At 44.6% G+C, this 16,902-nt stretch overlaps 1 protein-coding gene across 2 annotated transcripts; it reads left to right on the forward strand.

Annotated features, from left to right (window-relative positions):
* Positions 1-12,673: 12,673 nt before the first annotated feature.
* On the forward strand, positions 12,674-16,771 carry bard. 2 transcript variants are annotated; one of them, XM_070281493.1, is made up of 3 exons: positions 12,674-12,922; positions 14,556-15,067; positions 15,133-16,771. In XM_070281493.1, exon 3 carries the CDS (start codon positions 15,286-15,288, stop codon positions 16,630-16,632), a length of 1,347 nt encoding a protein of 448 aa, XP_070137594.1. In that variant the 5' UTR covers positions 12,674-12,922; positions 14,556-15,067; positions 15,133-15,285; the 3' UTR covers positions 16,633-16,771. The 2 variants fall into 2 exon arrangements, with proteins under 2 accessions (XP_070137594.1, XP_017101736.2); XM_017246247.3 differs by having other exon boundaries at positions 12,674-12,913.
* The last annotated feature ends 131 nt before the right edge of the window (positions 16,772-16,902 follow it).

The following is a 16,902-nucleotide window of genomic DNA, read 5'->3' on the forward strand; positions in this document are numbered from 1 at the left end:
ATAGTTATTTGATATAATTAAAATGACTTTCAAGTTAAATATTTTTTGCTTTATTTTTTTAGAAAGTATTTTTTGTCAATAAATTTTAATTTTAAAAAGAGACTTTGCCTTTTACAATTATTCTCTGCGTGGAAACACGGCCTAGACTCAAACTGCAGAGGTAAGAAAAGGCCAACGTAGGAAACAATTTATTTACGAGTCGAGCTCGCTGGCAGCAGGCGGAACAAACAACTATTGATTTTGGCCCCAAACTCGGACAACAATTAAACGGAGCTCCCAGCTGTAAAGCACTGTTAATGGCTCACTCGAACCGGAGTTTTTAGTTTTTTCCATCTATACTATTTATTTTCTTTTTGGAGTCCGGGCTCTGGTAGCATGCAAATGATGTCATTTGCTAGGAGGCTCTCCCCCAAGATGTTGGCTCGAGTTGACAGCCATGGAGATTGGACGGCATTTGGCAGCTCGGCGAGACATTTATGGTCAGTCCGTCAGTCAGCCGGGCTTGGTCTCTGTTATAAAGATGTAAAATTGCCTCCATCAATCGTTTACGATGGCATTTTGGACTCGGGCTTGGTTTTACTGAAAGCTTTCGCATTCGACTTTTTTTAGTTTCTATTCTTTTTTTGGGTTAAGCTGTCCAGCTTAACCTTTGGCTGCTCTCTGCGCGTGCCAAAAGGCAACAAACGAGCTTTTTACGAGATGCAGACCTCCTGCCTCCAGACTCTCCTCGTGGGCCACACCAACAAACCCAGCATGGATCCCCCGGATCATGTTGAACTCGGTTCACAGATTTATAACAAAGATATCGGCCTGCAAAGCCGACACGCTGCGTCGTCTCCTAAGAGACCCTGTACACATAAAAAAAAAAGTACCTTCATATTTTCAATGGCTCAATCCTACCTTTTTGAGGAGCTACCACTAGTTTCTGAGTGCAGAGACTCCGTCTAGCCTTACCTCATGCTATGAGCTATTAGAGTTCAGCGAAACCAAGTCAGGGCCTGGAGAACCCGCCGCAGTCCAGGCAATCCATTAGCAACCGCGATGTTTCCTTTCCTGATGCTCTTCTCTTGGGGCTTTCTCGGTGCGTTTTTGGCTCTCACTCTGTTTCTGACTTTTGCATCGTCGGCATCTAACAAATCGTTCTGTAATTTGATAGCTCAGATGTTTATGACTCTGGCCAGGCAGTTTTTAATGGGGCGGCTTACGGTCCTACAGAGAGACTCCGCGTACGCCGAACGGACTATGTTGCCCAAATGCAACTCGGATATCGGTCGCAGGAGGGGAGGCCAATGCCTTGGCAAATCAATGCGGCTAAGACAACAACTCTTTTACACCCCGGAAAAACTGGACCTCGAATCCAGCGTTCGGTTTTGGCCCAGAGTGGTAATGTGCCAGTGCTGCTGGTGCCGATGCCGATGCCAGTGCCAGTGCCGGTGCGTTGATCGCCTGCCAAATCGCACAAAATATGCTAAAAGGTTTCGCTAGATCAATTTAAAGATTTTTTGTTTAGATAAGCCCTCGTTTATTGGCCAACCAAATGGTTAGAGCCGGGCTCGTAGACGTGCAGACTCGCAGACAGACCCCAAAACATGTTACTTAATCTCAAATGGCGCTGGCTTCGACGATACGGATACCCTCCCGAAAATAAAAAAGAGGGGCAGCAGCCAGATTGGGGGCCAACATATGTTTCGGGCTCATATCAGATCCGAGCCAACGGCAATGACAAAGCAAAGCCAAGAGATCGCGGCTCAGATGGAGCTGGACTTGGCGACTCAGGTGCAGCAGTAGGTTCAGACTTCCGGAGGCGAATGGGTGTGCACTGAGAGATACTTAATAGTATTAGAAATAAGGGATAATATTATGTGTCCTTAAGTTATAAATAAGAGATCTGCTTAGGGACTTCTTCCCTATTAATTTATTTTATAAAATTCCACTATTTAATGTTGAACTAATCCTTTTAATCAAAAGTGCATAATGTTTTAGATGCCTCTCTTGAACTAATCCTTTTAATCAAAAGTGCATAATGTTTTAGATGCCTCTCTCTCAACGTGAATCTTCCTGAACGTAACACACACATATGCTTAGGTCCATGCTTTTGCCTTATGACTAGTTAAAATTGACATAAAAGGCCAAACCCATTGCAGATTGCATAACCAGTTGACCAGCAGCCCCCACTCCAACGCCCCCAAGCCCCTGGCCATCCACCAGCCCAATCCATTTCCATCTTGATTAATGAGCGGGTTGTGTTTTAGCCGCAAGAGTTTTGCCATGTTGCGACAGGGGCACGTCAGTTTAAGCTGGAAGAGATCTCTCCCTGGCTCCTCCGGCTGCGATGATGATGCGGTGTCAGGTCAGCATCAAGGAGCTGTCGGCCGCCTCTGAAACGCCGGACAGCGGTGCAGGAGTTTAAATGTTTACATTTCCCCGTCGCCAGCTGGTGTCATACGACAAAACAAGAAAGAAAAGCCAGCCAGCTTGGCTTTGAAATAAAACGAAGCTTGGATTGCCCTGAAATAGTAGCACCATTTAAGTAATGAGGCCATTTTAATTTTAGTATAAGATAGGGGTATTAAAACCACATATCCATACTCTTGTATTACTCTAGCTTATTTAGTGGTATTAATTTTATTATCAAATAAATTAATATACGAATTACAAGAGCCACCGCTTCTATAAAAGACCCCCATCAAGGGTATAAAGTGGATACATGCTCGCGAAAATAATATAAAAAAAATCGCAACTTAATTAAATGAAAATATATACTTTTCCAAAGCGATCTTGTTGAGCCTTCCCTTTTCCATCTTTCCACCTTGCCAGTCGTCGTCGGCTTTGCTCCTGTCGCCTTGCGTGTCAAGTGAACATCATGCGTAGCGCAGTTTCTCCCCTTTGGAGCCGTATGAATCCCCTCTTGAATGGTCGCCGCCGCCTCCCCTGGACAGGCTCCCCCTCAAACTGCTTACATGTTACACCAATTTCAGTCTGGAAATCCTTGTCTGGTCTTAATATGATTTAGTAGCCGCATGCATGGCTTGACAAGTGTCCATTTGAATACTCATTGGCTCAACAAGCACCAAGTCCGCGGACTGGCACTGGCTCCTGCTGAACATTCCCCCGATCCCACTTCCCATTATCCCCCAACATTGATTTGTGTGTAATTTAATGAAATTTACATAATATTTTGTTTTTAATGAGGCCTAAGGTGATGTTTAAATGCTTTGACTTGGCTTAGTCGCCAGTAGTCTGGCGGTAGCTCCCAGTCCAGGTCCGGTTCCTTTGCTGGTTAGACTACCAGTTTGGAATAACCATATTTTTCGGACTTTAAGTCCCCGACCTGCCACAAGAAAAGAGCTCGTCTTGGCAAGCCCAAAGCCCACAAGCACGAAGGTGCAAAGTTTCAAAAGAAGTTCCTTTAATTGTCTGACAAATTGGCTGCAACTTAATTAAAGGGTGATAAAGTTGGCTCGGCTTTCCCCAGCTAATTAAGTCACTTTGGCAACACTATCTACGGCACATATTTCATGATGGGTGACGAAGTCGGCCCGTACAGGTTGCACTACCAGCTACTTGCCACTTGGGCCAATCAAAGCCGGCCAAAACACCTTTGCAAAATGCACTCGGGCCCTGATAACTCGCAACGCCTTTTGGTCAGGTGGTGCTAGGGGAAGATAGGGGTCCGTATCCCGGGAATGGCATTCCCTTTGGTGCCCCGTTAATAAGCGTAGATTATTTATGTTTATTAACCTTAACATGTTTACATTTTGTAAAACGAGACTCTTAATGTGAACTTTATCAGTCCCGGCATTTGCATTGGGTTGGGCTTTTCCACTTCCCTAAAGGCGGTACAAACTAATAAACCAAAGAATTTTTTGTAAATTTTTTTAACTGGTAACTAAACTGTTTTTGAGGATATTATTAAGGAGAAGATTTATCTATAAATCAAACACTATTGGAAGGGCATTTGGAATGCCGCAAAAGCCCATCAAAAAGGCAACGATAAGTGCCAATCGCTCCGCTGGATTCTGCCTGTCAACCGCTGGCGAACCGCTCCTCCAACCCAACAACCCAAATACTATATACTCGAAGAACCTAACCCGATTCCATTGATTTGACGGCGGCGCTCCTCTGCAGATTGCCTTAATGATGCTCCTCTGGGAAGGGGAACGAGGCTCGAGGAGCTCCGTTCTGATGGCGCCCGGATCGAGGATGGTCGGTTAATGCATTTTTTTTACATGATCATACGCGTTTATCTTTTTGTCCCTCGATGGCGGCCGGTTATCGGCCGGTTTTTGGTGCTTTGGCACTCATTTAATAAGTTTGTTCTGGCTAAGAGATTACATGAACCTGCAGTGTTCAATCGCAATCATATTTTTTTCCAGCCAGCCACAGGTTCTTCGGCCTCCAGACCTCCCTCCGTCTCCTCACCCGGTGTTCTACAGGACGGTACACAGATCGGATCGGTGCGGTTCCCTTCCATATCTGTCGCAGGGTTTTCCTTTATTTCTGCATTTTTGAGTTGGGTTCGTGTTCTGCGTTTCTCATTTTGGCTCTTGGCGTAAAGTGTCGGCCGGCGAGTATCGTGTGACATATCGAGTGTGAAGTGTCAATTTGAATTTATTGATAACGCTCTGAGGTCGACTTCCTCCACTCGACTCGACTCGTCTCGGCCCCGCCGACAACTGGAGCTACGGTTTTTATTTCTGGTCTAAGGAGCGAACCCAATTACAGGCGCATAAATTGCCGGGCCAAGTGCTTGGCCATTTGCGGTTGGAATTTATGAAACGCTGATTTTGCCATCGCCATTGCAATCAGGCCGAAAGCTCCGGGGGAGAGAGATTTCGATTGGAGCCAAGCAGCCAGCTTGGCCAGCAGCCTCGGCTATAAAAGTGTCCTCGTACGCTCATCATCGAACCTCTTTCTGGACCGCAAATTGTTATTTATCACGGGGAACTCTATAAATTCCCCAAGCAACGTTTTCATATTTCGCCTGGTGGGGGGGTTGGCATCTAATCAATTTTCGGATGTCTAAATCAATGATTAAGAATGTCCACGTTCTTGAAATTGCAGAATTAATAAAAGAAATGTGGGGAACCTCCAGTATGATATGGGTCCTTTCTGAGCTCTTCACACTGTAAAAAAAAATTGAGAGCGACTTTTATGATTCTTTCAGTAAGAATTATGCAGTGACTCTCTCTCTTACAAAATGCCTTTAAAAACACTTGAGTATTAAACTGAATTAAAAGTTTTCAAATCAAAATATTTCGTTTAATATTTATTATTATTCGAGTGCATATTGACAACAATTCGATGCGGCTGCGACGACAGGAAACATCTTGTAAAACTAGCTAAAGGTACATGTTGTGAACATGAAAGGGCTCGGTCTGGGCCTCAGAGAACATGGCTCTTATCGACGCCAACAATGAGAGCAACAACATTATAATGGACAGGCCAAAACTGAATCCAAAAATAAAGGCAAAGCCACACGCGCGATCAATGATCCTGTCCCTGTCCCTGGGTCTGCCCCTGTTCCTGCATCTAATCCCCCCGCTGCTCCGGCTTCCGCTCCATCTCCGGCGACCTCCACATTGGACACGCTGTGCACTGGCCCCGATAAATAAAAGCGGCGCTGGCTCAAGAGCCGAGATCAGGCCCAGATTCCCGACTCCAGAGTCCAGAGCCAAGAGCCAACATCGAGGGACAGGGCCAGGCGACAATGAAACGTCTATTTTCGCCACATATCCCGACATCGCCACATCTGGACACCCCGACAACGGGCCAGACCATCCAGCGAGGGGCTAATGTACACACGAATGTGTTGCAATTGTCACGCCAAGTGAAGTTACAAATTTATGAATGCCAAAAAGGCGGTCCTCCTCCCAGGGCCCCATACCGCACCATCCATCCGCCCAGGCTGGCTGGGCGTCTGCGGCTGAATCTGTACCCCGGCCCAAGTATCTGCGAGGTTGACTTGGCACACGGCACGCGGCAACACAAAAACCCATAAATATGTTAAGAGTCAAAGTCAAAAGTTTGCTGGTGCTGTGCGGTCTTGCAAAAAATGAATAAAAAATTAAGGACGGATTCAACTTTCTCATTAAGGAGAAGAGTTCAATTCGATTCGAGGGGCAGGTCACCGCACCGAAGGAGTGGAGACTGCAGGGCATTAACATTGTAAGTTTAGGAACAAAATCATACTAATAATACTCATAGTATCTCAAGCTTTGAGTTCTCTATATCCTAACCACAAAATAAATCATACTTCAAATTATGTCTGCCATTTCTGGGCCTCCCCACCCACTTTGCTTAATAGGCAATCTAAATGAGATAATGCCGCAATTGTAATTAAATGGCAACGACCAGGACCTCATCTGGCCTGGTGGCCAAGACGTAGCAAGCTTTCGTTCAAACCGAGAACGAGGAGAAGCCTATCTTCAAGCCCAACTCACACTTCCACACAAACTGAAGACTTTCCAAGAGGGCCTGGCCTCATCAATGGATCGCAGAGCTCGGCTCGGACAGCGTTTCCAATGATTTATTGAATTTAAATCACTTGTATTGGCAACAGCCCCGCTGTGAATTTGTGACATTTTGGTAAACGAAAAATGTCAGTTACGATTTTTTATTGACTACAAGCCCAAAGAGAGATGCTGGACTTCGAGGGCCTAGGATCCACGGGAAAACTCTGTTACGGCGTTACGGTACACGACGACCATAAAACCAGCTGAAACTACTGTAAAATATAGTTCAGACTCATTTGGAGTTGTAAATTCCGGCGGGGCCCCATTAAATTACAGCACGCAACACGACGAAGAAAGCTGCGGTGCTACTAATAAAGTTATTAACTCACATCAAAGTTTGGCTTGTTAAACTCCCATAAAAATTCAAAATATATCAGCAGACGCTTCGAGGGAGCAAATCAATAAATGCATATAAATACCTTGGAAGATATACCTTTGGATGGAGCCAGGATGATGACGATGACAACGTCGTTCATTAATTAGAAAGCGAGCTTGTCGGAACCACAGGCACCCTGTTCCCCCAATTAGAAATCGGCCGGAATGACTTCATTAGAAAACTATAACAGGCTTGTTAACATTGTCCCAACATGCGGGTTTCGATCTTAGCCTCACGAAAAACTGAGGGAAAACCTTAACACTAATGAAAGCTGGAAATTGGATTGGATTCGTTAATCTCAAACTGTCCTAGACTTTTCTTGTGTGTCGAGTAGTACTTAATTATTTTATGGGAGAACGAGCTTGAACTGTCATAAAGTTGTGCCTCCACAGGCTCTAATGCCCTTTAAGCCAGGCTCATTATCGCGGCCAGGCATTCCGAGAGACCCCATAAATCGCCGGGCACCGTGAAAACTGGGAAATCAAACATATTTATATGACAAGCAAATAACTCCACCGGCCCGAGGCGTTCCAAACCAACACCTTCTATCCACCCGATCTAACCACGAGGCAATTGAATTCAATTGGCTTCGTCGCCGATTCCGGGCACGACTTGAGCTAAGAAAAAATCAATTTTTATGATCAATCTCAATTGGCGTGCCTCGAAATTGGCAAATTAGCCCGGAAAATTGCCGCCAACAATCTCCAAAAGGTTTTCATTTATGCCTCGCCTCCCAGCCTGCCGTCCCACCAATAATATATTAGACGGCAATTTATTTTAGTTTAAACTGTTGGCCCCATCCGCCTCAAAATGCAAAGTGGAACAAAAATTAAAAGGCCAAGGAGGGAAAAAATAAATAAATAAAAATAAAGGAAAATATTTTCGATCAGATTTTATCGCATTTTTATTTGAGGCTGTATTTCTTTATCTCAATCGCAGAGTCGGCATCTCCGGGCGACAAAGTGAAAAATTTCTACGAAACAAAAACAACGCACAGAGGCATACGAATACCTAATTAATTGAGCTCCCTTTTGGCTCCAAAACGCTGGACCAGGCCCCAAATGACTTGCTTTGACACTTTGGCTTTGTCTTAGAGACGAAACTCCTCTTCCAGCCGCCATAAATTCAACGGCAATTATGTCAGTTTATTTGGAGCAAAGCGTATGTTAATTTATGTAGTCCCAAGCTTATTATGTATCCCTATCCGAGCCAAAGAGTCATCCCAGCCAGGGGCGGAATATGGGCAGTTCACAATTAGATGTTGATTTCGGCATGTAAACAGCAGGTGTTAACAAAGCCAAACAAGAGCCGGCCCCAAGTCGCTTTATAAATGCTTTGTTAATAATGCATATAGCCAGGCATTTAACAAAAACTGTTCCACTATTTAACATACATTCGTTTAGTCGTAGCACAGCATGTTTCAAAAGAAACTAGTTGCATCCAAGACTCCCAGAAAGTAGCTTAGAAAGTATACTTCTTGGGGTTCATCATTTATAGGGATGGATTAAAGTGCAGTTCGGATCTTGGAGGGTCTCCTATGGCTAATTTCAGTGCTCATTAATTCACCCTCCGCCAGCTAATGATGCCACCTCAATCACTTACACGACTTACAAGCCATAAACATGTGCAAAATGCGAGGGGACCGCCCTTGTGGAAAGTACACCCTTGGGGCATCTTGTTCTGTTGCCACCCAGGCACTTGTCAGCGATGGCGCCAAGTGGAAGATCACGAAAAATGAGGCTCTGCCATGAGCCTGGGTGACTTATTAGCAATCTAATTAAGTTGTTCCAAATGAAATGTGACGTATGTACATCATGTCATACATTTTTTACTGAAAGGGTGGCAAAAAGTGGGGTCTTATTTTGTATCCTTTTCTGAAGACTATTTAGAAAAATCATTATATGGCTGTGAAAGTCAGGCTTTGATTTCACCTTTAAGTAGCTTCCGCCGACAGGTTTGCTTCACTGGACTTGGTCCAGCGGCATCGTCGTCCTTCACACTTGGCCATCATAAATTATCCTCGTAATGAGACTCTACAGGCGCCGCCGTTGCTGCTGCTTTGATGCCCCTTGCTACCCATTGCCGCATTCGAATTGCATTTAAAATACATTTAAAAAAGCGCTGCCCCATTTATCATTTTGGCTTATTTATTGCAAGGCGATCGCTGTTCCTCCCAGGCCCGGGGACTGCCTGCTGCCGTTTGTTTGCGTCCCTCCCGATGAATAATTGCTACCATCTAGACGGAATGTTATCAGCGCCATAATTAAATAACGCCAGGAGGCCCTCGAAAAATCACCCTTCGCTGAGTTATGGCTAACACCTTCGAAGGGCCTGTGATCGGCGATCATGTTCTTTTAATTGCCGTGAACGGGAATGTTATTTTCGGCCAGTTTCGGCTAGTCATGGCAGTACTCGCCTTCGTGGATTAATAACCAAATTCATAAGTGAGTCAAAACAAAAAATCAATTAAGGCGAAAGCAACAATCGATCAAAGCAGAGAGTGCCAGATAGTGATCGTTCCGAACCTCCGACTGCGGAAACTCCACCTGATCCCGATGGAGAAAACGAGTCCCAGTCGATGGAACGAAGATCGAGCAACTTCCAATTAAACGTCACGCTAAATGAAGCGTAAAATTGCCCGTTGCTGCTGGTCTTGAATGCGGCTGTTTTCCTCTTGACTCCTTTTTTTTCATACACACTCGAACCGGAGAAGAGCGAGAGGAATGTGCGATCGTCTTCTGCAAATGTGACAGTGTAATAAAAAATCAATTTCACAATAAATATCTCTCGACGCAGCGGCTGGCCAGGGAAACCAGAATATCTTATCACGTCCAGGCATCGCAGAGCGTGAAGAGGTACTTAGGATGCGAGCTGGGGATCGAGAATCGGGGATCGGGCATCTAGAATCAGGATGATTGGGGGGGGACAAATGGAAAGTGTGGTAGCCCAACTGTCAGCGATTGATGTAGCAGCCCTTTATCATTATCACATCTGGCCCGAGGGCAGGTACGAGACAGTGACAGAGCCGCCTCGTGTCCCGCTCAGGACAAATGCCTAAGCAGCCCGTCAGCGTCAGGGAGTCTGCCCCAGATCCGTAATGTCTACAGTAGTGCACTGAAAAAAAATCTTCATACCTACAGGGCTATAATCTCCATGAATCCCATAGCTAAGAAATACAGGGAGGGACAAGGATTTAAATGGATCTAATAAATCTAATCTAGGCTTATTTATATTATTTTTCCCAGTGATTGCATTCCAAAAATATTGAGCGTGTAGCATGTCGTTGTCTCTGTCTGCTGTCTGTTATCTTAAAAACCTTGTTGTCGTCTTAATTATTGCGTTAATGAGTTTTCTGTTTGCTCTTCTTTCTCCTCTTGGCCAACCCGTTCTGGCGGTCAGTAATACACCATCTCGTGCTATTATCAATCAATCGGCGATCGGCGATTGTCGATCGACCGTCGATGTTCGATCGTTGCCCGGATCGCAATTCCACAGGAGGGATTCTGGCCTGATCATAAGCCACGATAAGCGGCCAATCTACAATATGTTTGTATAATAAATAGTGTGAGTGCTATCGCCTTGCAACTGATATTTATTAAGAACCGACGATAAGCGATCTTACTTAGCATGCCGCACTGGAATCGCGAAAAAATACAAACAAACCAGCTTAAAAGAAAGGAAGGTATGCGATCATAAAGCCCGACAGGATACGGATTTCCAGTAGTTGGGGGTCACAGCTTATGGATTTCCATGACGGAGCAGATCGACCTCCGGCGTCCCAAGTCCCACATTTAATTAGCGTGTTCAATTATACTCTCACATATCCACAACTCAACACAATGGATCAATAAACAAATTATCGGGGTGTGCGTGTTCCATTTCATTGCCTTCACTCCAAATTCAAGATTGATTAATTGTGGGAGCCAAGATTTCCCACTGCGAAGGGTTCTTATTTTTCCTTCGTCGGTCTACGTCGATTTCTTCGACCTCTGTGCGGTTTTCCAACCCGATCACATCAAGAAACCAGTGAGGTACTCAACCGTCCAGTTCACTCGGAGGAGTGAAAAATTAATGATTTGTTGATTTATGAATTGGAACGGGAGGTCAAGTCAAGTGTACAATGATAAACGAAGGCAAAACCCAGAATATCGAGACCTAGGAGGGGACAGCCTGCCCGACTGTCTGTGGGGTCTCTCCGGAGAAATTTTGTGGGTGAGTAATTGAGGATGATCACTGGACCGGGAAGTTAAGCTGGTGTCTATATGTGGATTTATTATGGGAACTATTCGGTTGCTAATAAATTGAATAATTCTGTTTAAGAAATTTAGTTTCTTTGAATCTAAAAAGGGTAAACTCAAAAAATATATTTTAAGACTTATTTTTTTAAAAAAAAGCTAATAAAAAACTCAAACGGAGAAGACCACTTAAGAAACTATTTTCGTAAATAACCCAAATGGAAGCAGAGTTAAAACATTCAGAAGCATAACAATCAAAGCTCTATAGAATTGAATTGTCAGATCAATAAGACAGTTAAGACATTCAGAAGCAAAACAATTTGCAGTAAAACAGCACTAAAATAAATTTCTTTCCATCATCAGCCTCGTCCAGCATCAGATTCGTTCCAAAACACAAACAATAGATATCCGCTCCTCGAGGCCAAGACAATGCTCCTCATCTGGAGTCCATTTGGGTGACATCAAGTGTTGGTGATAATTTCGGTTGCATGTATGTGGCTGTTTTTGGTCAGGGGGACAAACTTTATGACCGAGGAGCATTTGTGACTAAATGCACCTGGAACTGGGCGAGCTACCATCGGGCAGGTTGGACGCATTCTTATGCAAATCGCCTCTCTGGGTGCCAACAAAGGAGATCACAGTCGCACTGGAATAAGGTCTACATTTTGTTAGCGATTGTTAGTAGCTTATTGTTTGGCCAGTTTATGGATCGCCAATTTACGACTGCTAAGAAGGAAACGCGGTGCAGAGTGTCGGATGACACAGAGTGCTACCAGAGTGCCCCGAATCCACACCCTAGAACATGTTAATTTCCCGATTGTTTGGACGCTACTGGGCTGTTCAATTTGTTTTCACTTTTAAGCACAGACCGAACATAATTGCAACAACTTAAGAAATCACAACAAACAAGCAAAAAATACTCAAATTCGACCAAAGTGAAAACCCCAGACATTCAAATTGATTACACACACATACACCTTTCCGCCGAGGTCCGGGGATGGATCCTGTTCAGGTCTTCTGATAAACATGACTGGGCGAAAACTTTTATTCAGTTTGTTTGGGCTGATGCTTGTTTTTATTGTTTAGCTCGTTATCAAGTCAAAATAATCAGCAGCAGAGGCTGCCGGCCGACTGCGGCACTAACAATTGTCATTGTTAAAGGCAAGCCGAGCTCACAGGAGCCAAGTTCAAGTCCCTGGCAAATGTGCCCCATCATGCCACGGACTCTGGTCGGGCACCCCGTCCTTCCAAGCCTGGGCCCATAAAAGTGAAGCTCCTCATCATCGCCACCGAAACAGAATCAAAATCAGCAGAAGCTAAAGCAGCAGACGCCCCAAACAATGCAACATGATTCGCGAATTATAAACACCACGCGCTGATCCAAGCAACTGAGAATCCTACCTACGAATACAGATTACTCTTGAATCAATATTCAAAACTTTTTTAAAATAGTTGGAGTTAGAAGGGTTGCTTTCGATTTCTCTTGATATCGATAGCCCCAACTAAACTAATACAATCCAGGTGCATATCGAACTGCAAGTATTTAACTCGGTCGGCCGTGTATTAAATGTCTCGGAAGAAGGTATTTAAATTATTAGTACTTTATATATTTGTTAAACTGCAAAAACTACTGCCAAAGCTCAATCGTCCAGCTATATTCTTTCTGCTAAAGTGTATTTTAACCATCATTTTCGTATATTTCTGGAGCAATATAATCTGAGGCCGTCTCAAAATTAAGCAGCCGCCACAGACGGACCCCGAAGTCGTCTTAGAGGATCCCCGTTCCGGTAATTGTGGCAAGTGTTGTGCGCCTCTTGTGGCTGCTGTAGCAGCTACTGCTTTTCAGCTTTCCAGCTATTCACTTTACCCTAGCAAAGTTTGCAACTGCAACTGAAAAAACCGCAGCTAACAACAGCTCTACACAGAAGCCAAAACGTGTCGTCCTTTTGAGCCACTTGAAGTGCTGCCCCTCAGCTCAAGAGCCTGTCTTGTTGTGCTGTGTTTTTTTACGTTTGCTACTGCTGCTGTTGTCATCATCTTGGTACGTGTTGCAACTGCAACGGCAACAACAACCGCAACAGTGCTGTGGCAACAGCTTCGTTTTTAATTAAACAATGTAAGCAGGAGGCCGGGTCTGAAATCGGTGCGAAGTGCAGTGTTTGCTGCCGAACAAGCAAAGCCAAGTTCAAGTTGGCTGTGTCTGTGTGAGTTATGAGTTGCGCAATCACGACTTCTTGTCTCCCCAAAAAACGCAGTCTTCCTCTTTTCGCGAGGTCTGATTAAGTTTTAGAACAAATGAATTAAAAAACGTGCGCTTCTTACTTTTTGTTTCGGCCCGGTCTGCCACCGATCGTGTTCGGAGGTGCGAAGTAATTTGGTCAACTGGGCTTTACCTGATCGAACAGCAGCTGCTCATGATCTTGTTGTACTTTTTTGGTTTTATGACTATCGGAATTCCAGGCAGCTGCTTGCTAAGTTCTTCAAAACTTCTTTATTTCACTTACCTGAAAAAAAAACGAAAAAAAGGTCTAGAAAGAGAGAGACGGTTTAAGCTCCAACGATCTCGGTGTAAAGATAAAATATTGTAATTCATTTAAATGAACAAATCAAAGAGCCTGAGCGAAGTCCACTTGGGAGCCAGACAAAGTCGAAAAGCCACAGACTCCACGGAAGATTGTTGTGATGTGATTACGTCAAAATTATTAAAACAGTCTTGAGTCTCCAGACTGCACAGTCCCTCCCCATGTATGCATACTCCACATGCCGTATCCGTATGTCATGTTTCACAATCACAATTCGTCTGCTGCCTTGATCGACACTGATCTCAGATAAGACAGTCAAATAATAAACCAAAAAATATTATAGCCGAAAAACCGAACCAAGACAAGTGCATTTGCATCCAGCGATCCCAACTGGCTCACAACCTGCGTGTGAAGCAACATTTTCCCAAAAAGCCAAAGCGAAAAACAAAGAGTCGCTGAGAATTTATGAATATGAGCTCGGACACTGCTAAGCAACTTGTTGAAAAATATGAACAAACGAAAATATTTTCACCAAGCCGACCAAAACATAAATGTGCATTATATAGACATTAAGTTGCCTTGCCGACCAAGATTGTCAGTATTGTCTGTTTCCCAGTTTTATGCTTTGACAGGCCATAGACAGACCAAAGGCTGACAACAATGCCATTAGTCCCTGACAAAGGCAACGCAACGACAATTGACAACAACGGGGGTATCCAAAAGTTATCAATGGGAATCGTAGGGAAACTGCTCAAGATTGGTCAAGGAATGGTGTGAACCTTCTAACCAACACTCACAGAAATTATGTCTTCATATCTTATGTATCTATCTATTGTAAAGGTTCTTTTAATAATATATACTTGTATTTTCTTTTCACTGCACTTCCAACTCAACGCTTTCAACGAAGATTCCTCTAATCGCTTGCTAAGCTGGCAGACAAAAATACATAGCTTTGATTATTAGATCGCTGGGTCTCGTCACTGAATCCATTCTCAGAGTGTTCTTTTTCAACAAGCAGAGTGGCTGAGTTGTTAGCATTTCCTAGAAGCCAGAGAATCCACAGCAACCGGAATACCGACTGGTGACCACGTTTTGTCCATCGCATCCGGCCCGAACTCTGGACGGGAGCTGGGCGAGGAGGCATAGAGCTGGGAACACGTCTGGGGCCGTGTAATATGCAAACTAGTGAGACGCTCTGCGATAACTGTACAGATAGGGATTTTCCGCAAACACACACAAGCCAGCTTACAAATTGCAGGCAGTGCTACGAGGGGCTGCGATTTATGAGGACCGACAAATCAGGCACGATCCTCCCGATCTCAGGTAGTGTGGCCCAACCTGCAAAAGTTGAAATATTTTAAGCGTCAGCAGCTGTGCGGCAAAGGATTAGCGGTTGCCCAACTTTCGGATAAGGATAAGGTAATCCACCCACTAACTACCTGCCTCACTCCCTAATCAGCTACCTAAATTTGCATAAAACCTAGGAATCGCAACACCAGCGGCACATTCAAACAACAGCAGCCTTCAAGGAAGCATCATCATATCATCAACACCAAAAGTACATTCGAAAGAAAACATTTTTTGAAAAAAGATATATTTTCCAACAAGGACAGAGAAAAATCAATTAAATTGGCATTATGTCGACAATGCACAATACTGCCTTCTACAAAAACGCCTTTGATGCCCTGGATATCACATTGCAACCGATGGAGAAACGGGAGCCAAACTATATTGACAACCTGCACATCATATTTTTCGAGCAAATCTTTGAGGCTATCGACAACTTGACCGACCAGGTCCGGATGGCACGAGCCTACCCCCAATTTATACCCAGTGTCGTCAGGATCTGGGAGAAGAACCTGAACTGCATCGTGGGACCAAACACCGCATTTCTGAGTATCCTCGACATCGAGGATTACGTATTCTTCATGGAGCACATGACCGAAATCTTCACCGAGATGCACGTTAGTGAGGATGGCGTCGGTGCATTCCCCGAATTCTTCGATTACATCACACACTTGTGCGACATCAACATCACCCGGTTGCCAAATGTGGAGACCTGCATTATGGCCGGAAACCCAAACACTGTGGTTGATAGTGACATCAGGGATTTGACTCTTATGCTGCCGAACCTGAAGTGTCTCATGACCTGCATGAATCTCTCCGGAGCATACATACGGGGATTCAGGAATCTAGAGGAACTCATTTTCAACTCCCTGTACCACTCAGTGCCCCTGGAAAGCCGCTTCATGCAGGAGATCTGCCTCAACATGACAACATTAAAGGTTCTCGACATCACCGATCAATTCGACAGCCAAGTGCGCCTCACCGACATCGAGCTGCCCAACCTGGAAGTCCTGAAAATAAATCTCAGCAGTGTGGAGTGCATCGTATCACAGGTTCTGCAATTGCCAAAACTTAAGAAGCTGGCAGTGCGCTTCGATGACTCCCGCCAGCTGAACGCAGACCAGGAAACCATCTTCCAGGAAATCGTGGTGGCCAAAAGCGAGAAGATCACCAGGATCGCCCTGAACAACGAGGTGGTGCAGTTGCCCGTTCGCTGGCAGCATAGCCTGCTCTTGGAGTTGCCTAAGCTTAGGAAGCTCGTTTGCGAGAACTGGTACCACGACGAGTTCTTCCTGGACAGCCGTCACATGCCCTGCCACCAGATGGAGGTGCTCAGCTTCACCGGCTGGGAAGTCGTCCGCGAAAACCAGCTCCTCGATATGGTCGCCCAGTGCCCCCAACTGAGGCACTTGGGTCTGAACGGCTACCACTGCAGCTGGGACAAGCTCACCAAGCTCCTGAACATCCGCAACCAGGAGAAGAATTCTCCACCACTGGAGGTATTCAGCGAACTCCTGTGGGCAAACTTCACACCCGCCGAGTACCACCACTGGTTAGCCAACAAATACGTCCAAGTCACCTGTGATCACTCGGAATACGAATACCAGGAGGAGGGCTTCGAGTTCGACTTTGAGTAAACACTTTGGTCCGTCACGGCAGATTGTACATATATACACCATTTAATATTAATAATTATTATTGAAACAAATTCTAATTTTCTTCACTATATTTTAATGTTTGTAAATATATTAAAAGAAAATATTAAAATAAATTCAACGCACTTGCAAAATTTACGCAACGCACATTTTCATTCTCAAAACACTCCCCGATTTCAGGCAATTTTCCACAAGTCCTCCACTCCACCGAAAACGTTTATTTATTCGCATTTCAGCGCTTTAGGGTCCGGC

Source organism: Drosophila bipectinata, chromosome 3R (genome assembly GCF_030179905.1).
Source record: "Drosophila bipectinata strain 14024-0381.07 chromosome 3R, DbipHiC1v2, whole genome shotgun sequence".
Classification (NCBI taxonomy): domain Eukaryota; kingdom Metazoa; phylum Arthropoda; class Insecta; order Diptera; family Drosophilidae; genus Drosophila; species Drosophila bipectinata.

Excerpts from the sequence above, each read along its gene's own strand:
- bard (XM_070281493.1), top strand. The coding sequence starts at position 15,286 with ATGTCGACAATGCACAATACTGCCTTCTACAAAAACGCCTTTGATGCC.